The sequence below is a fragment of the Buteo buteo genome, chromosome 8 (assembly GCF_964188355.1).
Source record: "Buteo buteo chromosome 8, bButBut1.hap1.1, whole genome shotgun sequence".
Taxonomy (NCBI): Eukaryota; Metazoa; Chordata; class Aves; order Accipitriformes; family Accipitridae; genus Buteo; species Buteo buteo.
Window position 1 is genome coordinate 44,898,481 of NC_134178.1, and position 14,402 is coordinate 44,912,882.

The 14,402-nt window shown below is 39.3% G+C and overlaps 1 protein-coding gene across 1 annotated transcript; it reads right to left on the bottom strand.

Moving 5' to 3' along the window:
• Positions 1–221: 221 nt before the first annotated feature.
• METTL16 (methyltransferase 16, RNA N6-adenosine) lies at positions 222–13,514 on the bottom strand. Its single transcript, XM_075034409.1, has 9 exons — positions 13,314–13,514; positions 12,978–13,177; positions 10,247–10,387; positions 7,588–7,703; positions 6,677–6,819; positions 3,471–3,540; positions 2,587–2,676; positions 1,528–1,701; positions 222–1,434 (listed from the first exon to the last, which is right to left on the bottom strand). Exons 1-9 carry the CDS (start codon positions 13,439–13,441, stop codon positions 817–819), a joined length of 1,680 nt encoding a protein of 559 aa, XP_074890510.1. The 5' UTR covers positions 13,442–13,514; the 3' UTR covers positions 222–816.
• Between the last annotated feature and the right edge of the window lie 888 nt (positions 13,515–14,402).

Here is a 14,402-nt window from a genome sequence, read left to right on the forward strand (position 1 = left end):
CCTGTCATTAAAGCAATCTCTTAAGATTAAATGGAAGCAAAATCCTTTAAGAATACTGCTGTTATTTCAGACAATTGTATCTGAATTAGTGTAAGGAATGGTCTAATGGAACAGTCAACATAATTAAATCCTCTTTAAACCAAGCAGCTCAAAGAGCTTATTTTGTTGTTAAAGTTTACAAAACCAGATGCTCATAGTAGGCTCTTCTGTGTTTCAAAGCCCAAGCACAAGAAAAGTACAACAGGCGTTTTTTCTAAAGCCATTATTTTAATGAATTGACACTTAAAAGGATGTATCCATCTTGCGACTCTGTAGACCAAAGGTTAAATGCATTAAAGGGAAGAGAGGCATACTTGAATCCTTAGTTGAAGACTCCTTGCTGCAGAAAACAATTCCCACAGCAGACTAACCATTTCCTGCATTAGTATTGAAAAAATATAGAGGAAAATATTTCAGTAAAGATTTCTATTTAGTAACAATATATAATTCTATTGCACCAGAAAAAAGACCAGAATAAACAGTGCTGATGTTTGAAATGCTCACAGCATAGACATGTTTCACTTTAACATGTAGTTTTACAACTGCAGCACAAAATCTATTACTTCCCCATCACTTTATGTCTGATGAAGTACACTTCATGTACTACTTGCAGCTTTGAAAAAGCTATTTAAAATATTAAAGGGGACTTTAATCTCCATTTTATTCATTTCTTCTTTAAGGGAAAGAAACAGGTTTCGCTAACTGAAAACTTTAAACCGTTAAAAATAGTTTACAAAATTTAAGGACTGACTGACTTTACTAAGGTAGGAAAAAGGGCTAACTAGCAACCAGTCGAAGAATTTGGTTCCGTAAGTATGTGCACAGCTGGTTCATCAAGTCTCTGTTCTGTCCTTCAACCCAGTGCATTTCTACTAATACATCATTTCCTTCTTTCTTCACATTCATTAAACACTTAAAGAGAAAACATCTACTAGTTTCTTTTGGACTTTGTTCTTTTTCAACTGTCAGACTGCTAGCTTCCTCTGAAGGGCAAGGTTCCTCCTTTGCATTACTGGAACCTTTGCCGAGTGACATTTCTCCCCGCTTTGCTTCTGTCTCCTCCTCCTTCACATGTTCACTGTGTTCTTCTTTGGTGGCAGATTCTTCCGTTAGCTCGTCACTTGTGGCCAAGTGAACATCCTCCTCAGGTGCCACAAACCCCGTTTCAGAGTCTTCAGTCTTGGGGTTTTCACAGTCCGAGTTGTTGCTCACGCTCTTCTGGCTGTTTTTTTCCTCTTCCATTGCTTGCAGAGTATCTTCAGAAGCCCGAGGAAGTTCTCGTAACTGCCTTATTCTCTCTCGTTTCTTTCTCCTCAAATGAATCCAGGAGTTTTCAATGGCAGTCACAAACAGGCTAACTTCATCCTTGCCACAGGGAACACGTTTATGCTGAACCTATTGCAGAAAACAGCAGAACTTCATATTACCCTCTCACACTTATGCTTTCAAGTAGGACGTTGTGTTAATGTATAAGACTTAATACCGTACCTTCAAATCAGTGAGAATCTTCTCTACCCAGGCTCTAACCACAGCAATAGCTTCTACAGCATCCCAGCCCAGAGCTGCAGCTTTGATGGATAACTCTTTGACTGTAGAAGCCAAAACCATAAATGTAATTGGTTTTCGGGGTTTTTCTAATTTTCTTCTTTTAGAGGGAGGTGACTAGAAGAAAGAAAAAAAATTACAAAGCTATGTAGTATTAGTGGGATGACTTTTGTACTCAGTAGACATGGGAATTAAGAGCATAATGTAAGCCACTAAACTCAAGACAGGGCTTGAGTTTCACTTCACTCCAAAGAGTTTTAGGTTGAAAAGAGCTAACAGGATCATGTACTTTATGCTAGCCTGATGGACAGAGGGAGTTTTTCAGACCTTAGGCAAAAAGCTTCATTATTTCCTTCAAACCACTAGTTCTCTGTGAGCTGAGAAAGTGTGGCTGCTCTTGGGAACAGAGGTCAAGGGTTAATATCCACATTTTGATCCAAGTTCACTGAAGGTTTACTTGCATCTTCTATAAGGTTGGTTATTGTCTATGCTTATCTTACAGTATATGTACATCTGGATCCAAAAAAGCAGCTGGCTTACATTAGTTATGGTGAACAAGCTTCACTTACATTCATGTAGGTAAGTCTAAGCTAGACATGTTCGTATCTACTTGGTAACAGAATCTGTAATAATAAATAAAACCCAAGTTCTCAGAGGGAAGCTGAAAGTTCAAATCTAGCCCCAAACTTAGCATATTTTTAATACTACTAAATTGCTATCTGAAGTACATTACAAATGACCCTTACTTACACTGAAACCCATAGGAAGTTCCTACACAGGCTTCTTTTTTCTTCCCTAAACATAGGTCATTCATGAATCACATGTAACAACTGCCAACAGACTGGTAGCTAGTTAAGAAATCCTACTGTCCATACAGCCCAGCACATCCAGTGTCCGAGTCTGAAGGAGAACAGTTTGTTCCACAGCAGTTATAGCTCATTAGGCCCTTCCTCAAATAAGAAGCATGGACAATCACAAGCAAAGCAGAATTAAGGTACTTACAGGTACTTGTACATCATCATAGAAACTCCACGCCAGTGCCCATCTCATGGTGCGTCCTTGACAGAATTCAGTATGAGTAACTTTAGGAACCTATGCAAAGAAGCAATATAAAACTTAATTTCATATTAATAAAAAACACTGGTTTACTGCACACATTTTCAAATTTAAAAAAATTGCAAAGTTAGCATAGAGTTATTTTCTCATAACAGAAACAGAGATTCTTTCTGATAGGGCTCATGGATGTCAGTGCCACTTGAAACTGGTCAGTGCCAAGCCTGGCACCCGTGCCCAGGATTTCCCATCTCTGCCCTGCCATATCTCTGCCCTTTCAGAGCTTCAAGTTCAGCAACACACAACATGACCCTTTTTGTGCAGCAATCCAGCACACCTACAGCACACATCTGCATTCTGATTCTGCAAAAAGCACATTCTCCTTGTTCAGAACCTGCTCCTGTTGCGCTTTGTAATACTGAACCCACTGCTGTAGCAAAGGAACAAAGAAGAAAGGCAACGAAGGGCTGGGAAGCCAAGCCACTCACCTGTCTGCAGATGGCAGAAATGTGCCCAGAAACAATTCTCTATCTTTGCCCCAAAAAAGCAAGTCTGGACTTACACTGCCTTTAAATATAAAACTCGGATCCAATGCTAGTGTTAACTAGTCTTGCCACACATGGATGCTGTAGCCATTTATGTATGGTATGGAGAATGTGCCAAATACTACCAAGGATAAATATCAACCATCCCACCTCACTGAATTATCAGCTCTAGAGCATAAGCCCCAGGTCTGCACAGAAAAAAAAAAAACAACATAGCACTGTACCAGCTACTAGGAAGACAGTTAACTCTATCCCAGCTGAAACCAGGACAACTATACAGAAACTCACCCCCTGGATTCGAAGTTCCTCTTTCAATGGTGCTAAGCTGCATTTCTTCCCCAACATGCAACTGTACCATCTGCAAATAGTACATTAACAAAGTGTTTTACAAATGCAGATCAACTGAAAATGGCAACTATCAGAAAGAACTACTTGGATCAGAAACCTGGAGAATAGATTTTAAAACAAAACAACAACAAAATAATCACATTCTTAAACAGAGACTAGGACATAGTGCAACATGAATGGGAACAGAAGACAGAGTGGACAGGGGAATCTTTTCGAGTTTTTAGGAAATACAGTAAGTCTATTATTGAAACAGTGCCTCAACAAGCAAGAATCCTGTTTCAAAGTGACTTTAGTTATGTGGGAGACGTTACCCTTTACAATAATTTGTTTCAATTTCTCCACTTTTTTTGGAGAATGAATCAGAATTAAAAGGAATATTCAACTATTGACAAGCATTTGTGCCTCAGAAGCAGAAGTGTGCCTACTGACTACTTCTGCTCACTCTTAACTCATTATCCAGCTTTCCATCACCTAACCCATGTTTCATGAGGAAACAAACAGGGCAAAAAAAAGGAAAGAAATTTATTTTCCCACTTCTGGTGGAGCTTATCCTTCCACCCAGCTCCACATCTTCAATATCTCCAAACACTACACCTTTGTTCTTCACCTAAATTACCATTGGACCTCTACAACCCTCTCTTCCATACTTTTTTGGTGACCGGATCCAAAAAGGTTAGTCGTAAATATAACGTAGTAAAGAATGAAAATTAGAGTTCCCGGATATCAAGGGACAGTTTCCTCAAGACTATGCATCTAACTTGAAGGCAAGCAGTTTAAATTTCTCACATACGCAAATTAAATACACTGTAAACAAAACAAAACAAAAAAAAAAAAAAAAGAAAAAAGGATCAGTGGTATTAAGGGACAATTATTTAAAATTACTTCCTGCATAATGCAATATACAGAATTTCATGTAGCAATACTTAAATTAAACCCCAAAATTTCTAGCAAAACTTAAACACACATCTTTCCCAAAACTATAAAATACTGAACTTGCAACTCCTAGCTGAAGTAAAGATGGGAGTAAATAAACAAAATCATCTCCTGGCCCAAGGGAGTATCTATCTACTAACAGCTCACTGCTCACGCCTTTTGGTAGAGCTGCCAAACTTTATCTCTAACAAAATAGGAAACAGTATTTTAAGTAAACTGTTCTTTCTTTAACAGATTCTCCAAGGTAGTTTATTCAAAACCACTAACTGAACCATCCCTACCATCCAAACACACAGTGCTTATTTTTCCTAACAGTATACACAGTTAGCATGTGAGTATGTTCTATGCCCTGCACTATCAATTTATCAGATCAAGAGATACCCTCTTCTTTGCTAGAGGGGTGCTGTTGCCAAGAGGGGCAATACAGGAATGATGCCTTTCTCATAATTCCACATCACCTTTTCAAGGCAAAGACTGCTTGCCTTGAGAGTAACATCAGTCAGTTCTCTACCACATTTGCCACTCCTTTCAATGTTGTCAAACAGCAACTTATCAAAAGCAAGTTTCCCCTGGACGTACACACACCAGATGGAACTAGAAACCATGTTGCTATTGCGTTTCCAGAAGTCATCACAGATGCATCCCCTGCCCCCACCTTACAGGGCCAATTAAGTCCTCAATTGTATACATGTGCTGTCCAGACCACAGTATTTTACACAGTACACCACATGCTCCTGTGGAAATCACACTGGTGGAAAAAAAACACTACGTATCAGAAAGAGCACGTACAAAGCATAAAAACATCCAGCTATATGTGAAAGAACATTTAAAATATATATATGTTACACCATCACTTCCTCTCTGACCTGCCTCCCCTCACCCATTGTTATCACTGACTAAACTCAGAACTGTTTCAGTTTATATGCAGTTTTGAAAAATCACTACATTTTAGACACGTGTAAGAGCATACACACCTAAAAGCTTGTCTACATCAACTAGCCTAAAATAACATTCTACCTACAAACTTTGACAGGATCAGCAGTCATTTCCCACTGTCCTTGCTGGCACAAATAAGATTGCTAAAAATTCTCTTGAGTTTAATTCTTCTGGCTTGTAACCACTTCTGAACATCAAACCCTCTATTTTATCACTCTTCCATACTATCTATCCCCTTTTTATATTTTGTAAGATTTAGTGGGTGACAGAGAAAGGAAGGACATTAAAAAAAACCCAACACCCCCCCCATTTCAAGGTTTGCAAAACGTTTGCAACCTCTGCAAACCTTCTCAACTTTTTTTTCCTTCAAAGCACTACAAGACAGAAAAAAGCACTTCTAAGAGAGCCAAATGCAGTCTTACTGTGTCTTGTTTTTCCAAAAACTAAATATATTCTTCATTTTTTCAGGCCCATTATTAGAAAACAAACATTCTAAAGAAAAATTTTGGTATTACATAGGCAAAGATTCTAATGCAATGGTCTGCCTAGAAGGGTCTAAAAAGACAAAATCAAAACACTTCTTGAATGTATAAAACACAGGCTGTACTTCCTTTGCTTAGGAGACTGATGAAGCCGTGGTAACACATGAAATTTTGGCAGCTGTATTTTAGAGGCATATTAAAAAAAAAAACCTGAAGGAATCTTCCAGAAGAGCTAGAGGAATAACATATAACACTGAGGGAGAGAAAGTCTGATAGTCAAAAAACTGAAGATGAGCCACCTGTTCAAAAGAAGGTCTCACTATGGTTTTTATTGTGGCTTATGTTCACCCAAGATAGCATTCAGTACAACAGTGCCCTTTAGTAGGCAAAGCTGCAAGTTACCAAAATTCAGCCAGAAAAAGATAGAAACTTTTAGGTAATGAATAGATAACTAGGCAATGTCATAAATCCTTCCCCATCCCAGAAGCCCTGAAGACTCAACCTTGACTGTCTTTAGCAAGTACGCGTGCTAATTTAGCTACAAGTGTCACTGTTACTGGCTTTTTTTGCCTTCTGCCTTTAAATACCTCAAACGATGAGTTGTAATTGATGCTCAAGAACAACTAATTTCACATAAACTGACACTAATCACTGATGTGTATGTATCATTAAACAAACCAAGCAGGTATCACTGGACCACAGCTACATTCCTTACTTAAAATATCACTTTCATGTGATTTCTGCCAAAGCATCAGGCAAAAGGTGTGCGTTTTTTAACTGCAACAAAGCACTTACCTTAACCTCTTTTTAAGTTGTAGACTGTCATGAATAATTCTTTTGACAAATTCTAGTTCTCCGCCCTCAGCCATGATTTCTGTGATCCCTCCTGTATTTACAGAGCTGGGAGGGGGACGCCGTGGATTTCGAGAATTTACTCCCTGGATAAAAAAAGAGCATTTGAGATGAACATTTAATATGTTAGGCCACTTTGTACACTGCTTCCTGCCTCAGTCTTTAGTGGGTAGCAAGTGTCACCACCTGTAGTTATCCTCCCCTCATCAGAACCACGGATAATAGACAAAGATACATTCAAAACAAACATTAACAGTGAATACCTTACAATCTCAAACCTAGGTAAGTTACTTGTCACACAACAGTATCCTCCTAATATGAAATACAAGGTAAGACACGCTGGTTACATGCATCTACACAATTACAATCTATAGTGTTTAATTTAATTTCAACACTTAAATCTTTTTTCCACTGCCCTATATTATAGAGTTAAGTTTCTGACTATATTCGGCAGGTATTGCCAAGAACTGTTCTGAGCTACATGATATTGCCTAAATCACTAAGGAAATGAAAAATACAGACAGGCACAATGCCAGAAACCAATTCCTCTGTACCGCTGTTATGCAACGGGCACTTGAATTCAGATTTACTAGCTGTCTACTTTCCAAACTAATTCTCTAAGACAGTAAGAACTTGTGAAAAAATTCTACAGGTCATCCTCCACTTTAGGAAGGGTAACAGTTAAGTCTTTCAAAACTCCTTTGGGGCAGTGGGTGGGGATAGAGAAGACTTAAATGCTGTTTCGTAAGGATTTGGGATTTTCCATTCCACCTTTCCCAAGGGAAGTGGTTACATTATTGCTCCCCTCCCACTCACTGAACACTGAAGTACATACATTTAGTTTGTTAGCTTACCTTCGCTTCCAACTGGTTGGCAAAAAAGGGGGGGTTGCACATGCAGAAATCATAAACAATCTCAGATTCTTCTTTCAATGCATCCATTAGAAGAGTCTTCTGTGGTACCTTCACCACTAACAGAAAACAGGAATTTGGTCAATAAGGAACTTTGTATTTTATCTAGCATGCCATTTATATTTCAGTGTTTCTTGAAACAACATGTTGTATAAAAACTATACTTTCTAAACAGTATTTTCTACAAAAAAAAATGTAACAAATATCAGCATGCAAATAAAGACTTCAGGTTAAGGATTAGCATACAAACAGCTTGTGTGTTTATACACAGTAGTAAAATTACATGAGTCTGTTTAAAACAATAGTAACTGTTTGAGTTATACTGAGTTCTCTGATGCAACTACAAACTCCCTTTAAGCCCTTTCAAAAATTAATACAAGTGTCAATTAATCACCCCATAGGCTCCTCAGAGATAAAATAAATCCCAATGTAAACAGCTTTTTTAAGATAGAGAATTCTAGAATTGTACTCAAAGAAATGTACCGTTTGGTCTTTCTCGAGTGTAAAGCTAAGAAAGAGAGAGACTAAGGTAAAGCTGTCTTCACTGAAGTTACACAGCACCAAGATCAGCTTCAAATCTAATCTTATAATAAACCAAAATTACTGTGTTAGTAATACTATGCATCCTGCACAGGAACTGTAGTCTTACACGACTTAGAAGAATCACAACAAAAGAAAAATATTAGAGTTTCCTGTCTGGACAAATCTTCTGCTTACTTGGGTCCACCAACTTATTATTACCCATCACAAGGATGAAGGCAAACATCCCACATAGATCTCCACTGTCTTTCCCCAGAGGCTATATAATTCCCTTGGAAATTGTGGTCAAGTCCTGCCACGCATCTTCTGAAGACCACAGGAACTCCAGCCCAAGGAGCAGGAATTTAAATATGGATGAAGTCCAATTAAAGCATGTATAAAGATTATTACAAGCAGGACTTCTTGCAGACTTCACCAGTCCTGCAACTCACAGATAACGCACATAGAACAAAGATATTTAGAATGGAGGCAGAAGGCATGCCTCTCTTCCTAACATTTACTACTACAGTTTATCACCACCTTAAGAATACAAAATTGTTAGGATAGCAGGCAATTACCAAAGTTCAGGTTATATGTAACAAGAATAATACCTTGGTATAATGGTATGTACCATTACATACAGGGTACTGATATTTTTATTTTTTAATTTTATTTTTTTTTTAAATACCAGCAGATAAATTCTGGCCATCATACCATTCCAGTAAAATAGATACACAACTCAGAACACCATGTAATTTTTTTTCATATTTACATCAATGCCCAGGTTTATCAATTTCTGTTTTGCACATATAGGAGAGATTCCCTTTGGAAGAAAGTTACAGCAACCAGTATTTCACTTCCAGCCAAAAAACATAGCTTTTTTTTCCTCTGGGCAAAAAGAAGCTATGATGCAATTAATAATCATCCCTGCATTACTGCTGTTTTTACTATCACTGAATTTTTTTTTCCATTGAAGTTAGAAGAACAAAGGCTATATTCTAACACGATCTCCAAATGAAGCTATTTGGGAAAAATTTCAAGACAGACTCCTAGAACACGACAAAAATTCTGCATTGTTTTTTGTTGGTGTTTTTTTTTTTTTAAACCAGAATTACAGGAAGATGTCTAATCTGACTCCAAAATGCCTTGCTAACCAAGTTACTAGGTACAGTAGTATACTCAGCTCTAGCTAAACAATTCAGGTCCAGGAGTTAAAAAGTGGCAGGGTGGATCATTCCCAGCCAGCATCTGGCTATGGGTACCACCAGTGGTAATCCCTTGCCCGTGGCTCTACCCACCAGCAATCAGTCATTTACTCCAGCTTATCACCTTTGGCACTACAGCCTCACATGAGGCATTTTCCTTTGCCAGAGGTTTTTCCAGTATAGTAAAACACCACCACAGCACTAAAACTCCTAAGATGGCAGTAGTAACAGAAAACTGTCATTGTTCTCCACATCAAGTTCTGGATCTTCAAGACTGACAAGGAGGACAGACCAAGACGACAACGTTTTGGTAAAAAGGGTACTTCCAAAATCCAGCAGAAGTGAAGATTTTATTTCAGAGCTGAATAACAGACCTGCTTTTTAGTGTATTGAGTTGCCACAGAAAATTTTCCAAGGTCATCCACAGACCAAGTCTGGCATACCGCTACTACCACAGGCACTTCTAGGACCTAACTCAGAAATTAGGATGAAGGACTGTCTCTGTACAAGATGCGAATATATGGCAGTGTCGTGCAAATTATCTGAGGAAGCACGCCAGGTCTCCTAACAGTAGAAACAGCACAAACTCTAAGAAATACTTCAGCAACAGACAAAAAAATATGGAGAGAGGAAAACACCCCAGGGTGAAGTTTGACTTTCAGATTTTTATAAGGATGAGTAGTTCTCTATCCACACATCCCATTCTAGAGAAGCTGTGACTTCCCGGCTTAAGCACAAGCAGACCTTAATAGACAATCTGCTTCAATAAGAACAATTGAGCATGTATTTGGCAGGAATACGGATTCTGATATGCCACTGAACACGGCAGAAATACACCACAACATTTGTATGCTACTAAATACCTTATTACGTCATACCTTTTATAAGATCAGACAAGTTATTTTGTTCCACATTCTTCTTGGCATAATTGAAGCACATATCATCCACTTCTGTTGCAAGAAAATACCAGCCATTCAAAGTTGCTCCAAGTAATGGGTATATGCAAGATGCCCCTGTCCCTGCAGAAGTGAAAAGCCGTGAGAAAGGCAAAACAAGTCTCTGGTGTTATATGCAGTGTGGCTGTTCACTATGTACTTTTCACAACAAAAAGAACTAACTTCAAAAAAACATTGATTACTGATCATTTACTACTCAGTTCTTTAGTGAACTTTATTTTTTTTCCTATACGACAGTGATTAATTTATACAGTGAAAGCCAAATATATTCTGGTTCTACTATGAAAACCCCTATCACAAATATGTTGTTCTTCTGCGTTTCTCTATTATCTACCACAAAAAAAAAAAAAAAAAAATCTGTTCCATCACACTGTCTTGCCCCAATGCCCAAAACAATGAGAGAAACAGAGGTGCCAGTTAGGATATCTAAAAAGATCACCAGACAGATAAAAACTTGTGTCCTGGTTTCAGCTGGGATAAAGTTAATTGTCTTCATAGTAGCTGGTATAGTGCTATGTTTTTGAGTTAGGTATGAGAAGAATGTTGATAACACTGATGTTTTCAGTTGTTGCTAAGTAGTGTTTATACTAAGTCAAGGATTTTTAAGCTTCTCATGCCCAGCCAGCAAGAAGGCTGGAGGGGCACAAGAAGCTGGGCGGGGACGCAGCCAGGACAGCTGACCCAAACTGGCCAAAGGGGTATTCCATACCATGTGATGTCACATCTAGTATATAAACGACAACTTGGTAACAAAGAGAAATACATGCTAGCACGAAATAATTCCTTCTCGTAATTATGCAATATCTAGATGATCGAATTACCAATGACAGTCAAATTTAGGATTACAGGGAATGGATACAAGAAAAGGGAATGGTATCTCACCACCACAAAACTTGAGTTCAGAGATATCAAGAGTCTACTGTTATACTGACTTATTGAAACATAAATAACAATGTCTGTCAGTACACAAAAGCATGCAGTTATTTCCAGCACTCCTGATAACGTTCCTCTTGGATGACTTACTGCTTTCCCAGAGTTGGAACATCAATGTTCACTGCCAACTCAAACTGAAGGTTTTTTTCAATATTTGGAGGACTTAAAGGATCTGTCTCTTCTACCTAGCCACCTACCGTGACAAAGTTCACAGAAACTGTTTTTGAAAATGCAACCTAATATCAAATACATAGAAGCTGGCTAACAAGGTTAAAAGTCATGAAAGGAAAGCAGCTGTGCACACACTACGTAATGATATAACCCTTGTATCCATCACAAATCCAGCTAAAAATGCAAGTCAGTAAATTTCAGGAGAACAAAAATTCCATTACAAAAAAAAAAAAAAAAAAAAAATCATGCTAGTGAACACCAAGAAAACAGTAATGAAAAAACTGGCATGGTAACCGAGACTACTGAACCCAAGCTTTGAAGACAATAACTAAGGTTTTAACATCTTAAAAACTAAAGTTTTAAGCATTAAAACACAAGACAATAACTAACGTTTTAACATCTTAAAACTAAAGTTTTAAGCATTAAAACACAAGTTAGAAAGGAAATTCCAGCGTGTCTCTATTTCATTATGAGTACTTCAACACAAAACAATCTTCAAAAACAAGCCTTTGAAATTGTAAAGGAAGATTCTATTGACAAACAATTAAAAAGATGTGAACTAAATTAAAATGTATCATTGCAGGTGCCTTTTAAGTAATTCATATAGAATCACCAAAAATTTGGAATCCAAACCAATTTTTTTATCTGTGTCAAATAGTTTCTTGCTCCTACAGAGCTTGCCTTTTTTTTATTTCTAATGAACACCAAATTATGTGCATCAGTGTACACCTTATAAATTCACATCTTTACTGAATAACCATTTACTTCAATCTACTACTTAATCCAGATATTGCCCAGATATCATCCAATAACCTGGATACTGAAACTGAGCAAGCTACGATGCTCCTAGGCTCGTATCAGTATCATCCATCTGTGGATGCTCAGTCCAGTTTAAAAAAATATTTTGTTTTCAACAACATACAGGAAGTCTTTGACCATCTACAACCAAAAGACAGATTTGCAATATTTGTCTCAGTTTCTAATTAAGCTTTTTTTTTTTTTTACAATATAGCTCATGAAAATAGCTGCATTGAAAAACAAAAACCCCAACAAAAAAAAGAACAAAGTTTAAAAAAGACAGATCGTTTATCTGTCAAATACATCTGAAAGCACAGAAATTTTATTAAAAGGAACACTAGAAAATATTGTTATGCAACTCACAAACTCTCCTGTGCAAAATTAGCAGATTGCTAATATAATTCACTAGTTAGAATACTAAGAAGAAATGCCATCTTTTTTTTTTAATTCCTGTAGAATGACATTTTTGCCTGCGTTACTAGCAGCATAATTTTTGTATACCACACAGAGCTGCACTCAAGAGAGTTCAAGGCCACGCAAAGCCAAATAATTGCCCGCTATGGCCATTCTTGCATTTGTGCAGAGAAACCTGACCCATCAAGAAGCCGAACAAAATACCAGTGGAGTCAGATTGCCCGTTTCAGATTTTTGCTTCTCAGACTTCCCATTTCTCTATGGGCGCACAACAGGTTTTATCGGCTAGTTTCACCGACGGTAAATAGCAAATTCAACATTTCGTTTTCCCAGGTACCTATGTCAATGCCTCGCCTAAGGACTTGCTTGTCAGCATCCTGGTGACCAATGAGATCCTCTACCCAGTGGATGTAGTTCAGCCTCAAGGGAACGGTGGGAATAAGCCTTTCCACGGGGATGTCAATCGTAAGCCCAAAATCCTCCTTCAGGAGGGTACACGTCAGAGCTCTCACCGCCTCAGGGTCCTTGAAATTCAGGCTGAAAAGGTACAAGCAGCGGTTACGGGGGCCAGCACCCTCTCCCTCGCCACCCCCCGGGACGGACACGGCCCTCGGGAGCCGCCCCACAGCCCCAGGCCCCGGCCCGGCCCGGCCCTCCCACCGACGGGCCCTACCTCACCCTGCCGGTGAGGGTGGTCTGTACGTGCTGCTGGAACTCGGGGTACTTGCCGGCCAGGTAAGCGAAGTCGGGAGGCTTGTCCTTGTACCGGTTGCGAGCGTGCATGGACTTGTTGAGGGCCATGGCGGAGGAGAACCGCCGGGGGACACCGGGCCGGGTTCGCCGCCCGCCCGCCCAGCTCCCGGCGAGCACCGCGGCGCCTCGGGGCGTACCAAAGTGCGGCAGGCGCGGGGGGGGGGAGGGCAAGCGGGTGTCACACCGCTCAAACCATCGCGGTGACGGGGGAGCGGCTACTGCCGTGGGTGGGAGTCGGGCGAATAGAGGTTTATAGTTTAAAATATACATGTTTTATATACGGGCGTCAGCGCCTCCGAGTCAGGGACTGAATGAGTCATAAAGACCCCAAAAATAAAATAAAAAAAAGCCAAGGTCGGTTTTTCAGGCTCAGACCCCGCAGGACGAGGAGTCTCTGCTTTTACTATTACCTGCCCAGGTCACCTTCCTCACCGCGACGAGATCTTCAACATTCTCCCAAACGCCTCGTCGTCACGGATTTCTGTGTAATTGATGCGGTGCATGAAGTCACCAGTGACGGAGCAGCAGCCCGTGGCCGGCTGTTCACCTGCCTGTGGCTTCCCTTGCAGGGTGAACTTTAAAAACACCTGGATTTTAAATGAGCGATTACACAGTAAAAAAACCCAAACAAACACCAAAACCAATTCATAAGTGTCACACCTGGAAAGGATTTCTGATTATTTCCCCACTTTGAGCAGTTACATATCTACAGTAATCGTTATACTGCTGTGCTTCTTGAACACAAATTATGAAAGTGTATTACAATGAGTTTTGTACCATCTCCCTTGATTTAAAAAAAAAAAAAAAAAAAATCAGCCTCAGTTAAAATAGTATGTGGGCATAGCAAAACAAAGCCTCAAGCTGGGAATTAAAACTGACTTCAGCTCCTGGCTTTGCCACTGACTGTCGTGAACTTCCAAGTTTCGAGTTTTCTCAGCGGTGGAGTAGGAACCGTCCTTACTGCCATAACACGGTGCTTTGCTTCCTCAGACAAAAACACACTTCTGTA